This window comes from Ascochyta rabiei, chromosome 3 (assembly GCF_004011695.2).
Source record: "Ascochyta rabiei chromosome 3, complete sequence".
NCBI classification, from domain to species: Eukaryota; Fungi; Ascomycota; class Dothideomycetes; order Pleosporales; family Didymellaceae; genus Ascochyta; species Ascochyta rabiei.
The window spans coordinates 1783528-1795063 of record NC_082407.1 but is presented as its reverse complement, the minus strand read 5'-3'; the positions used below and the strand labels follow the sequence as shown (position 1 = coordinate 1795063).

General features: G+C 59.0%; 4 protein-coding genes across 5 annotated transcripts, besides 8 other annotated features; 1 reads left to right on the top strand and 3 right to left on the bottom strand.

The window, feature by feature from the left end:
- Positions 1 to 717: 717 nt before the first annotated feature.
- EKO05_0002180 (uncharacterized protein) lies at positions 718 to 2178 on the top strand (the record flags this gene model as incomplete). The annotated part of the gene is made up of 1 exon (XM_038947446.2): positions 718 to 2178. One exon carries the CDS (start codon positions 718 to 720, stop codon positions 2176 to 2178), a length of 1461 nt encoding a protein of 486 aa, XP_038792852.2.
- Positions 2179 to 3057: 879 nt separating this feature from the next.
- Positions 3058 to 3084: a tandem repeat.
- Positions 3085 to 3109: a tandem repeat.
- Positions 3110 to 3327: 218 nt separating this feature from the next.
- On the bottom strand, positions 3328 to 3717 carry EKO05_0002179 (uncharacterized protein; the record flags this gene model as incomplete). The annotated part of the gene is made up of 2 exons (XM_038944164.2): positions 3328 to 3556; positions 3662 to 3717. The coding sequence occupies 2 exons, from the start codon at positions 3715 to 3717 to the stop codon at positions 3328 to 3330; spliced, it is 285 nt and encodes a 94-aa protein (XP_038792851.2).
- A 664-nt stretch (positions 3718 to 4381) lies between these two features.
- Positions 4382 to 4417: a tandem repeat.
- Positions 4418 to 4962: 545 nt separating this feature from the next.
- Positions 4963 to 5014: a tandem repeat.
- Positions 5015 to 5039: 25 nt separating this feature from the next.
- EKO05_0002178 (cytoskeletal protein binding protein) lies at positions 5040 to 9117 on the bottom strand (the record flags this gene model as incomplete). 2 transcript variants are annotated; one of them, XM_038944202.1, is made up of 4 exons in its annotated part: positions 5040 to 5065; positions 5120 to 6931; positions 6983 to 8489; positions 8545 to 9117. In XM_038944202.1, 4 exons carry the CDS (start codon positions 9115 to 9117, stop codon positions 5040 to 5042), a joined length of 3918 nt encoding a protein of 1305 aa, XP_038792850.1. The 2 variants fall into 2 exon arrangements, with proteins under 2 accessions (XP_038792850.1, XP_059491836.1); XM_059635853.1 differs by having other exon boundaries at positions 5040 to 6931; positions 6983 to 7064; positions 7143 to 8489.
- Positions 5956 to 6020: a tandem repeat.
- Positions 6127 to 6170: a tandem repeat.
- Positions 8262 to 8294: a tandem repeat.
- Positions 9118 to 9614: 497 nt separating the features above from the next.
- Positions 9615 to 11301, bottom strand: EKO05_0002177 (Nucleolar protein 12; the record flags this gene model as incomplete). The annotated part of the gene is made up of 2 exons (XM_038943985.2): positions 9615 to 11129; positions 11191 to 11301. The coding sequence occupies 2 exons, from the start codon at positions 11299 to 11301 to the stop codon at positions 9615 to 9617; spliced, it is 1626 nt and encodes a 541-aa protein (XP_038792849.2).
- Positions 11302 to 11327: 26 nt separating this feature from the next.
- Positions 11328 to 11376: a tandem repeat.
- Positions 11377 to 11536: the final 160 nt, after the last annotated feature.

Sequence of the window (11536 nt, the reverse complement as noted above, 5' to 3'; positions counted from 1 at the left end):
TCAGCCCGCAGACATTTGAGCGCACATCTGTACAACACCTATCTTATGAGCAGACAACAGTTGAAGATTAGCGGTCTACATGTAGTGTCTATATCAGTTACGAAGAAACGACTACGAATTTCCTGACGAAACGATGCTCCAAACTCTTGCTTTGTGCCATTTGCCGTGTCTGCATCCACGCACGACATCTTCGATGGGACCAGCTACACGTGCATACGAACATCCTGCTTTGATCTTACCATGTGAAAAGTTTGGAAACGCAGCTGTTCGCAACGCTTCCGCTGTTGCGCACCCACATGGCGTGTTGGTAAGCCGCGATGAAAAATCGTGGGCGGCCGCATTGGTCATCTCTTTGCAATTTGGCGCTACGCTGACGTGCGGAGCCCCCTCGGTAGCGGCGTCGGATCCACACCACTTTTGAGGTACATGCATAGAAGTGGATGGAATCCTTATCGCCATGACTCCTTCCTTATATGAACGGATGTCCTGCACCGAGTGCAATATGAAGCAAGAGGGGCTCGCGGGTTACCTCGGCTCGTTGACGATTGAGTTGCGTTTGGACGTCTGCTTCCGGTTGCGGCTTTCCGTGGTACTGCACCGACATCCACCCAACGCCATTGTACTACTTCACACGTACTTTGGAGAGACATTGACATCGGTTAAGAGCAGGGAATACGCACGCCCTGTTAGGAGCTTGGTAGGAAGTATATGGGCGAGATGACAAAACGAGCACCCAGCCAAGCGTCCGAGGAGCAGTCGGTGCGCGAAGTGCAGCAAGACGCCGACGATGCATCGGTACTTTCCGCGAGAGACGAAATGGAAGAGAAGTGGAGGAATGGAATCAGGCTCAAGGTGGATCTCCGCTTGTGTTCCATCGCAGGTATTCTCTGCAGCCTGAACCTCCTGGACAGCGGCGTCATCTCCTCCGCATCCGTAACCTCCATGCTCTCCGACCTCGAACTCGACGTCGGCAACCGCTACTCGGTCTCAATCTTCATCTTCACAATCGCTAGCATTGCCTTCCAGCTGCCCTCGACCATCGCCGTCCGCACGTTCGGCCCCCGGATCTGGTTCTCGTTCATCACCATCTGCTTCGGCATCATCACGCTGTGCACCGCGTTTGTACAGACATGGAGGCAGATGATTGCTTTGCGGATCCTTCTTGGAATCGCAATGTCTGGCATCTACCCAGGCCTGACGTACCTTTTGAGTGTGTGGTACACGCGCAAAGAACAACAACTCCGCTTTGCGCTCATGCAAAGCGGCGAAGTCACCGTCCTAGCCACCGGCAGCATCGTAAATTACGGCCTCAACCGGCTGAATGGCTCGTGTGGGTTGAAGGGCTGGCAGTGGATGTTCATCGTGCAGGGTGCCATCACAGCATTCCTCGGCATCCTGGCCTACTGGTGGATGGTCGACTTCCCAGAGACCTCACACACATCCTTCCACTTCCTGACCGAATCCGAGTCGCGCGTCGCCAGCTCGCGCATCCAGCATGACCGCGGCGACAGTCACGCCGACCCCTTTACTTGGAAGAAAGTCCTCGTCCACGCCACAGACATCAAGATCTACGGCTTCTGCACCCTCTACTTCCTGCAAAACCTTGTCTCCACATCCATGTCCTACTTCCTCCCCATTATCCTGCAGGGCGGCATGGGCTTCAACACAGGCGAGTCCATCCTGCTCAGCGCACCGCCATACTACTACGCCGTGATCCCTGCCATCCTATCCTCCTACGCGGGTGACAAACTGCAACTGCGCGGGCCCGTCATCGCCTTCAACTGCCTGACCCTGATTGCCGGCTTCGCGATGCTGGGCTTCGCCGACCAGGTCACCGTGCGCCTGATCGGCACGTATCTCGCGACAGGAGCGTACGTGGCCAACTGGGCAGCCATGGCGACGTATCAAGCGAACAACGTCGTCGGGCAGTGGAAGAGGGTGTTTACCGCCGCTGCAGTCACGGCATGCAACGGCGCGGGCGGCATTGCAGGGAGTTTTATTGTGCGCCAGCAGGAGAGCCCGCGCTATCCCACCGCGGTGTGGGTGTCGATGGGCAGCCACCTTCTGATCATCGGCCTCGTGGGTCTGTTCAGCGTGTACTTTTACACGGCGAACGCGCGCCAGAGCAGCGGCAAGTCGGTTCTCGAGCGCACGCACGGCTTTCGCTTCACGTATTGAGGCGAGGCCACGGCGCAGTGCGAATGACATGAACTGCTGCAACGCACCACCTTGCTTTGTAGGCGCTAGCCATCATGTACATCCATCCTCCCATCAGCGAGCTAGGAGAAAAAGACACACCGCGTTCCACGGCGCCGTCGTCCATCCGCTGTTGTTCACACCACCACTCTTTCCATCGCAGATCGGAGCATGTGAAGTACAGCACCCTCTGACACCAAACCAAACCAACCCAGCACCAGCCTCCCTCCCTCCCTTGTAGTGTGGATTGTACGTTGTCAGAGGAGAGAGTCGCGTTTGCGTTTGTGTGCATGGGGCGCGCGGTTGGAAAGCCTTGGGGGCCGTCTGCAGTGGAGTTGACACAGTCATGTATCTCCCTCTGTACATGCGAACGAACGGGATGGAAGAACGGCGTGTTCTCGAGGGGATCTGCTCCGTTGCCTCCCTGGCTCGGGCGATGCTGTGGTGCCGCCTTGTGTGTGTGTGTTGGGGGAAGTGAAGTGTGGGTTGAAGACGGAGCAGGGTTCTCTCGACGTATATACCTCTCTCCGCTTTTCCCGTGCTCTGAGCTGACTTCCTCAGGTAGCGGTAGCACCACAGCTGTCGCACGGCCTGTTCATTGCGATCGGGACCCTAGATCGACACTGGAATCTCCAGCACCTTGCTCCTCTGTGTGTGTGGGTGCGCGGATAGCCGTGCTGCAGATTGGTTGGATCTACTATTCAGTTTAGCTGGGGAGTCGGCCGATGACGTCTAAGCGTGCAGCGAGCGGAACACTGTTGCAAGAGGAAGGCGAGGAGGGGGGTGGAAAGGGCGAGATTGTTGATTCCCAAGAAGAAGCGTGGATACGTGGTGAACAAACGTCGATAGAAAATAAAGGGGAAAAAAAAAAAAAGAAAAAAAGGAAAAGATAGGGATGAAGAAGGAAATAAAGTTGACAGTGCGTGTCTCAGGTATGTCTGCGTCCTCGCCTCCCGCCCCGCGCGCCCCGAAGATGCCTCGATCGTCATGTCATGCGCTTCCGACTACGCATTGCGCTTCTACCCATCCACCAATGACGTCGTCGTCGTCGTCGTCGTCCTCCTCCTCCTCCTCCTCCTCACCAGCGCCTATCCCGCCATCACGAAACTTCGTCCATGAGACCTAACTAGCTTAACAGCAGTCCTCGGCACACTCGCAGCAGTCTAAGCAGCACTCGCAGCCCTCCTCGCACACGAAGCAACAGCACAGCACTGCCAGACAGCTGCCCAGGCAGCCTCTGTCCTTCTTCTGCTTGGGCGGGGGGCCCTGCTGGTAGCCCATCTGCTGCTGCGGGGGGTAGTACTGCTGCTGCTGTGGAGGCGGGGGGCCGTAGTTCATTTGTCCCTGTGGCGGGCCGTAGCTGTGGGGGGTTTGTCAGTTTGGAATTCTCTCGCTCGGGGGATGCGAAGGAATGAGATGTTTGTTGGGAGAGCGTGGTGTAGAGAGAGGGGATGAATGCACTCACGACTGCTGCGGGTACTGCGGCTGCTGGCCGCCTTGGTAGTATCCTTGCGCCGACATTGTGGGTCTGGTTTTACTCGTTCGAGCGTCTCAGAGCGTAGATGTTAGGCGATTTGCGACAAGGAAAAAAGTGTTGCAGGAGGAAACTCGAGACTCGCTGACGTCAAGCTTTGCTCTGCGATACGAATGCGCTGTATTGGTTCGGTCTGTGATTATCGGTGATGCAACAGCACGGCAACGCGGGGAGAGCTCCAAGGCCAAGCTTTGAGCGTGCTGGGCAAAAGCTTAAGGGGTGATGGTGGGCGTTGCACGAGCGGAAAGGCGAAGCGAGATCGAGGATGTCTCTCGGTAAGAAACGTGCAGCGAGGTCGCAGGGTAAAGGGCGAGGTGTAGGAAGGAAGCTTGCGAGAAACAAGTGGAGTGGATTGGATGGATCGGGGGAAGTCGATCGTCTTTAAAGCCGCTCAGCTGCCACATGCACACCACAGAACGCGCCGTCACATTGGACCTACGCACTTGTTTAGCCACATCCCGAGCCGACCGATGCCTGCGTGCGCTCGAAAGCGGATTGGGCGCGAGCAGCCCGGGGCTTTGACCCATCGTCAGCTCTTGACACAGCTCAGCGCCACACTCCCGGCGACTTCCCTGCGACAGACTCTGCCGCGGTATGGCTTCGGCCGTTCTTCGCACGAGCTGCGCTGTTCAGGAGCCCGCAAGCCGTGGTGCTGGCTGGGTAGGTTGGCTGCGCTGCGCTGCGCTGCGCGTTTAGATATTTGCGGCGCAGATGCTTCGTCACTGGGAACTGGGTCGCGCGGCACGGTTCAGCCACTGATGCTCCACCGATGCGCTTCCAGGCTGCTAAGCTCTGCTTGGCAAAAGCTTGGTTGCGACAAAGGGTGAAGGGATGAACGATGTTGGACAGCCGTCTGGCAGCTGCCACGAGTGTTTGATGTATAGAACATCATGCTTTCGCCCTAGTTACTGTCTACGAGCAGCTTATACCCTGACTTGCAGAGAGGAAAGTCGTGAGTGCAGGCCAGATGATGCCGCAAAAAGGTCCGATTGCCTGCCGCTCGTGTTGCTCTAGCTCTGTCGTGCGTCTTCCAAATATCCTACTCCGCCCCAAAACAGCTGCAAATTACAATCCAACGACAACACAAACATGCGACAGCAGCGAATGCTAACCAGAAAATCAATATAATAGGGTCCAGCTCGACTCCTCCCTCCAGAACCAAGCCAAGACCCAAGTCGAATTATGTACATGCGGATGCGCAGTGAAGATGCCTAACGATCAAGAACCAGGTCACATGCAACAAGAACCAGGTCGCATGCAACAAGAACCAGGTCACATGCAACAAGGTTCAAGAGGAACTGACCACCAACTAAAAGCCAAAGGGGTTCTGAGGAGCTGGGATACAAGTCAGTTCATGTTCGAAGAATGAGTACCGAGAAAGTGACGTACTAGCATTGGCAAGGCTGGCCTTCCCCGTTGGCTGCGGTGCCAACTTCTTTGCCGGCTGTACTCCGAATCGGATGGCTGGGGCAGGGCCAGTCTTTTGCGGCACCAACGCCTGCGCTGTGGGCATCGATGGCATCGGCGGCATCGGCGGCATGGGAGGGGGGCTCTGTCCAAACCCGGTAGGCTGAGGCTGGAGAGCTGGAGGGAGGAATTGGTTGACACCCGTAGCCTGGGGGTTGAGCGGCGATGGCTGGAAAGAGTGGTAGCCCGTGGGCTGAGGCTGGAATGGCGCCCGTGGTGGGTCTGCGAATGGGCTGCCGTTTCCGAAACCTTGCTGGAAGCCTTGCTGGCCAAATCCGGTCTGCATTGGCTGCTGGAAACCGGTGGGTTGTGGCTGCTGGAAGGGCGCGAACCCATTCTGGGGTGGTGGGAAGCCTGTTGGTTGAGCTATCAGTCCGTTCTGCGGGAAGTGGTTGTATCCAGAGTTCTGTTGCGGGAAGCCAGTCATCTGTTGTTGCATTCGCTGCATGTTCAGCATGTTCTGCTGGTCGCTCAAGCTTTGTCCGGGAGGAGCCATCTGCGGCATGTTTGAGTTGCCTTGGTAGCCAGTAAGCTGGGGCATGAGAGCCGGTGGAGGACCAAAAGCACTGTTCTGCTGCGGGTTCTGCGGCGCAGAAGTGGATCGCTGTGGTGGGGGAGCAATGAGCCCACCGGGTCCAGTCTGCTGGGGAGCTTGGGGTCGCATCCGTGGTGGCGCCATGCTCTGAGGCTGCGTCATCGCCTTGATGGCAGCAACTTGATCGAACAGAGACATTGTGGCTCCTGTCGGCTGGGATGGTGGAGCAGGAGCAGGAGCAGGCTCTGCGGGAGCGGGAGCGGGAGCCGGTGCAGGGGTCGGGGCTGGTGCTTTTGGCATTTCTTCAGGTTTAAGTGCGGGCATGTCCAGCAGAGACAGGTCATTCATCGAGCCAGTCAGTGCAGGCGGTTTCGGTGCAGGCGGCGCCGTCTGCGCTGGAGGCGGTGAGGCTGCTGTTGCTGGTGCTGGTGCGGTCTGCCTGGTAGGCTTGACGTCCCATGCATTATCGTCAAATCCATTAGCCGCCTCTGACCTCTTCTCTGGAACAGGGGCAGATGCCAGTGGAGTTCTGGTAGCATCTGTCGGTTTCTTCACGGTCTCGTCCGACTTTTGCTCGAACGCCTTTGGGTCGATCTCGTTACTCGTCTCTACAGGCGGAGCTGGACGTCCCTTCCGGGTGTTGTTTCGCAAGGTGCCACCGGGACCAGAGAACAGTCCTCCAGCAGCACCCTCTGCGCTAGCTTCACCAGCACTACGGTTGTAGTGGCTGTCTAGGTGTTTGGTCACACGAAGGATGTCGCCTTCCTTAAGCCCCAGGGTGCGTAGAAGGGCAGGTGTGATATCTGGCAGGTTCTCTTCGCCCATCTGGTCCTTCTCGAAAGCTTGGGCATAGCGCTCGCAGATCTGAGGATTGACGCCGCACTTTAGGAAGAAATCGAACCAGTCATAGCTCGGCTTCTTCTGAACCGAGATACCAGGCGATGAGGCAGCACCCCTCTCGTTGGCGCGGAGGGTACTCTTTTTCTTGATGTCCGAGAGTGGTTTGTCGTCGTCCAGCGACTCGCCTGTGACTTGCTCAATGTATTCCAAGTCTTCGACTGACATTTTCGTAACTGGCACAGCAATCTTAACGCCATTGACTTTGTGCAAGTGAATCTTGCCTTCCTTGAGCAGGATAAACTCGGCTTCGACTTTGAAGGAGCCGGAACGATCGGTCCATGTGCGCAGCTTCGAAGCGTCTCAAGCATGGTTAGCAAGGTACAGACGAGGCCGCGTGGGCAGACACTTACTTGGCTTGGAAGACGACTTGGACGATGGCTTAGACGACGAGGACTTGGAGTCTCTGGCGGAGCTCTCACGCATGCTTGATCTCTGTGAAGGACGAGGATGGTCAGAGCTTGTTTGCAGAAGACTAGAACCACGGGCGGGTAAAGGCAGACCGGGTCCTACCTGATCACTTCGCGCATCACTCCTTGGCCTGTCTCGTCTCGAAGCTTGACGAGCCATGTCCTCTTCGTCCCGTCTGTTCTGGTCCACGACGGATCGACCGGCGGTTGTCCCAGATCGAGCGACAGATGCGGGAGTGGAAGCGGGGACAGTCTTTGTGATCTCGACGTAGTTAGCTGGAACGACACCCTCCTTGCCGTTTTTCAATCGCCGGACCTTCCACCACTCATCGCTGGCGGAATCGTCGAGAAGCAGGATCTCATCACCCAGACCTACGGTGACCTCGTCGTCGCCCTGGGCCATGAAGTCGAAGAGCATGACTCCCTTCTTCTGTACGTTGGAGTGTCCGGAGCCTGCAGCAAGCACCTCGCGCAGACCTGCGCCCTTGGCAGCACCTGCCAGCTCGCCCAGCGCCGACATGATCTCTGTGGCAGTGTCCTTGGCGCCGCAGTGGAGATCTACACTCTTGCTCGGCTGCTTCAGCTCCATGAAGATGTGCTTCCCCTCCTGCGAGTAGTATTCCATCTTGTCTGCCGACCACTCCTCTTGCGGGCCGTCGCGCGCCTTCTCTGGAGCCATCATGATCATGCCTCGGGGGATATTGATGCCTAGCGTGATGGGCATCTTCTTGTTTTTCCCAGGCTGCGTCAGGTACTCGTAGATGTTGTAGAGATGGTAGCCGGAGCCTGAGAGCGGTGTGTTTGGCGAGGGGTCGCGCGGCGGGGGGTCGTAGGCATCGAACGTGCGGCTCCGTGTTGGGGGCGACCTGACGCGGTCGGGCGAAGGAGAGCGCGCAGAGGCATATTGCGGCTCGGGCGAGAGCGTCTGCGAAGCACGGCGGTTGGGCAGGCGAGGTGGCGGGGCCTCTTCGTCGGACTCTTCGGGCGTGAACTGGACGCGCTTTCGAGGGGCAGCGCTCACGTTTGGTGGAGGCGAGATGGTCGAGCGCGGCGCTGTCTGCTCCGACTTCTTCTGGATGATGCCGGCAAGGGCAGCGGCGGGGCTCGGGCGCGGAGGACTGTCTGGTGTGGGGGGATCCTGCTCGTCGTCGGACTCGGGCGCTGCAGGAATGGCACGGCGGTTGGGCAGGCCGGGCGATGTCGCTGCGGGCGGTGCTGGTGGTGCTGCTGTTGCTGCTGCTGCTGCTGCTGCTGCCGCCGGCGCTCCACCCTTGACGAGCTCGATGTAGTTGGCAGGAGCGAAGCCGTAGTCGCCGCCAAAGCCGACCAGGGCCCAGTCGGGGTCGGAGACGTCGTACACGTCGAGTATGGCGTCTTCCTGGAACGACAGCTCTTCGTCGGTCTGGCGCGTGTAGTCGTAGAGAGCCTTGGCGTGGGAGACGGGGTCGGCCTAGCGGAGCAGGGTCAATGGCGGGAGCCTGGGCAAGGGTGTGTTTGCGACATACCTCCTCGATGTAATTGTTCGGGATGAGGCCCTCGGGCTCTTCCTGCTCCTCGTCGTGGCCCTTCTTCTTGGCCTTCCACCAGTCGTCGTCGGCCGACTTCTCCACGACCATCAGCAGGTCGCCCTCGGTCAGCGCAATCTCGTTGTCGCTCTGAGGCACATAGTCGTAGAGTGCGCGGTAGATGCCGAGGAACACCATCGTGGCGTCGGGCGGCGCGGCGCACCTGCTGTGAGAGACGGAGAGGGGGGGAGGGGGAGTGTGTGTGGGCTTGGGTGGTATGCGGATGCCGATGGATGGCGGCGAGGCGCATGCGCTGGAGCTTGAGCGCGGCCGTGGGCGACGGGGGTCGTCTTGTGCCTCGAGGGCGCGTGCGGTCGAGCAGCACCGCGCAAGCACAGAACAGGTACGAACGAGCTGCTTGCTTGGCCGAGGAGGACCAAACACAGGCGTGTGGGGGGAGTGCGAGTGCTCGTGCTGTGCAGCCGCGAAGGGGAGACGCTGGTCGACGTCCAACCCGGCCGCCGAGAGATGCACCCAGCCAGCACCGGCCGGCGTGCAGCCTGCATCTAGCATTCTAGCTCGACACGGTAGGGCGTCAACCGTCACGTGCTGCCTGCTGCCGTCCGCGCTTGTCACAGGCACCTCCCGGTAGGAACGCGGAGACACCTTGTCAAGGCAGGCTCCGTCGACGAGTCTCTCCAACGACCGCCGTTGTCCAGACAGTACAACGCGGGTCCCACGATGCTTGCGGCCCAACATGCGGCGGCATCATCTCGGTCGACCGTACAGCGCCTCACGTGATAGAAGAAGACAGATACGCTCAAGAGTACGAGTCACCTAGAGTAGTTTGTAGTTTTGCACAATCACCACCACAAGACTACATGCGTGGACAGGACGACAACGCTCCCCAGCGATTCGGGAGGCCTGCATGCAGGCCACGATGGTGGTGGGAACAAGAATGCATCTGGTGGGAGCAAGAATGCATCCATGCCAACGGCACACGTCCATGGTGGAACTGGAACTGCGGACGGGAGTTCCTGCACCATCGCACCATCGCACCATCGACCCCTCTACTTCTTCGCCCCAGACTTCCACGCCGAGCTCCTGCTCTTCCTCCCGTTCGGCCCCTTCTTGTTCTTGTTGGCTCCCTTGAACTTCAACCCACTCTTGCCCTGCCCCTCGGTCGCGCGGTGGCCCTCAAAGGTGAAGCTTTCTCGCACCTTGGCCGCACCGCCCTTGCCCAGCATGGCTTTTGCCCGACCTTGCTGAGACTTTTCTTCCGCAGAGAACTTCTTCTGGTACGCGCCCTTGTTGCCCGCTCGCTCCGAGGACGGCGCAGGGCCGCGAGGCTTGTTCTTTTTCTTCTCGGCCCTGCATCTCGTCACGCGGAGGACACGGGGAAGCATGGGCGGGAACTTCTTCTCGTTGAGCTGGAGCGCCGCCTCCACCCCGTTCTCGTCGGTGAACTGCACGTAGGCGAAGCCCTTGCCGATGCGCGTCTGTGCATCGCGAATGACACGCACGTTCTCAATCTGGCCGCACTTGCCGAACTGCTGCCAAAGACCCTCTTCCATGTCGGCGGGCGTCTTCTTCTTCTTACCTTCCTCGGGCTCCACCCCTTTGCTCTCGTCGTCGACAAAGGGGAGGTTGCCGACGAAGACGCAGCGTCGGTTGTCGACCTTGGTCGGGTGAGCCAGCCAGTCGACGTGCAAGTGGCGATGGAGCAGGACCGAGCCGTTCAGGCGCTTGGTGGCTTCGCGGGCCGCCGTCTGGGTGGTGTAGACGGCGTAGGCGTTTGTAGATTTGGTCGTGGCGTCCATGATCTCCTTCTTTGCAAAGGCGGCGCGCTTGGGCAGGGAGCTGGAGAAGGCTGTAGAACGAAAGCGAATCGACTCGATTTTGTGGGGAGGCTTGTTGTCGGCCAAGTCGGCGATGAAGGATTCAAGGTGCTTCTTGAGCGCCTTCTCGGCCGACTTGGAGTTGATGCACTCGACCGATACGTTGCTGAGGAACACTGTGCGACCGGCCTTTTCGAGTTCCTCGTCGTTTTTGCTGTCGGTCGTAGCGAGCGACTCGTGTTTGGGAATCTCGAGCTGGTCTCCTTGCCCCTCTGCGGCGTCTGGTGCCTCTGATGCTGAGGATGCTGCTGATGCGTCCTCCATGTCCTCGTCCTCGTCCTCGTCCTTGGTCGCTGCCACCTTTGTCTTGCGCTTCTTCTGCCTCTCTTCCTCCTCCTTCTCCTCCTCGCGCGCCAACTTGCGCATGAATTTGTCCTCAATCTCCTCCTGACCGCCCCGCTTGCGCTTCTTGCTGGGCTTGTCGTGCTCGCCAGCCAGTGCCGCCTCGCGCAGCTTGGCCAGTTCGGCCGCGTTGTCGGATTCTTCAGAGGAATCTTCGGAGGATTCATCGTCGCTGGAATCCTTCTCGTCCTCATCCTCGTCTTCATCCTCGTCTTCATCCTCGTCTTCATCCTCGTCTTGGCTGTCCTCTTCCTCTTCTTCGCTTGGCTCCTCCACAGGCGCCTTTGCGCGCTTCTCTACCTGCTGGCCATATCTCTGCTTGGGAGGCGCTTGCACGGGACCCAGCTGTGTACGCAGTTAGCCGGCTGTCTCTGATGCTGGGTGTCCGGACAAGGTGGGCACGTACACTGCTCGCAAACAGCGAACTCAACGTGGGGTCAAACGCGGACTTGGTCACGGTGATGGCTGGCTTCGGCGCCTTCGACTTGGTCGTTTGCTTGTCCTTTGACTTGGCCATGGCGAGGGTTGGGTGGGGAGTCTCGACGGACAAGCAGCAAGCGGCAAGCGGGCAGCGGCCATGGCCAGCAGAAAGTTTGAGTGGAGCACGCACACGAAGCGGAACCTGGGCAGCGGGGCGAATCAGAGCGTGGCAGAAAGACGGGCGGTGTGGGTGCGCTGGCGTCGGTGCCATCGGTCATTCGCAAGGAGCGTTGCCGCTGGTCCTCTCGCCGCCCGCCGCGGTGAGCAACAAG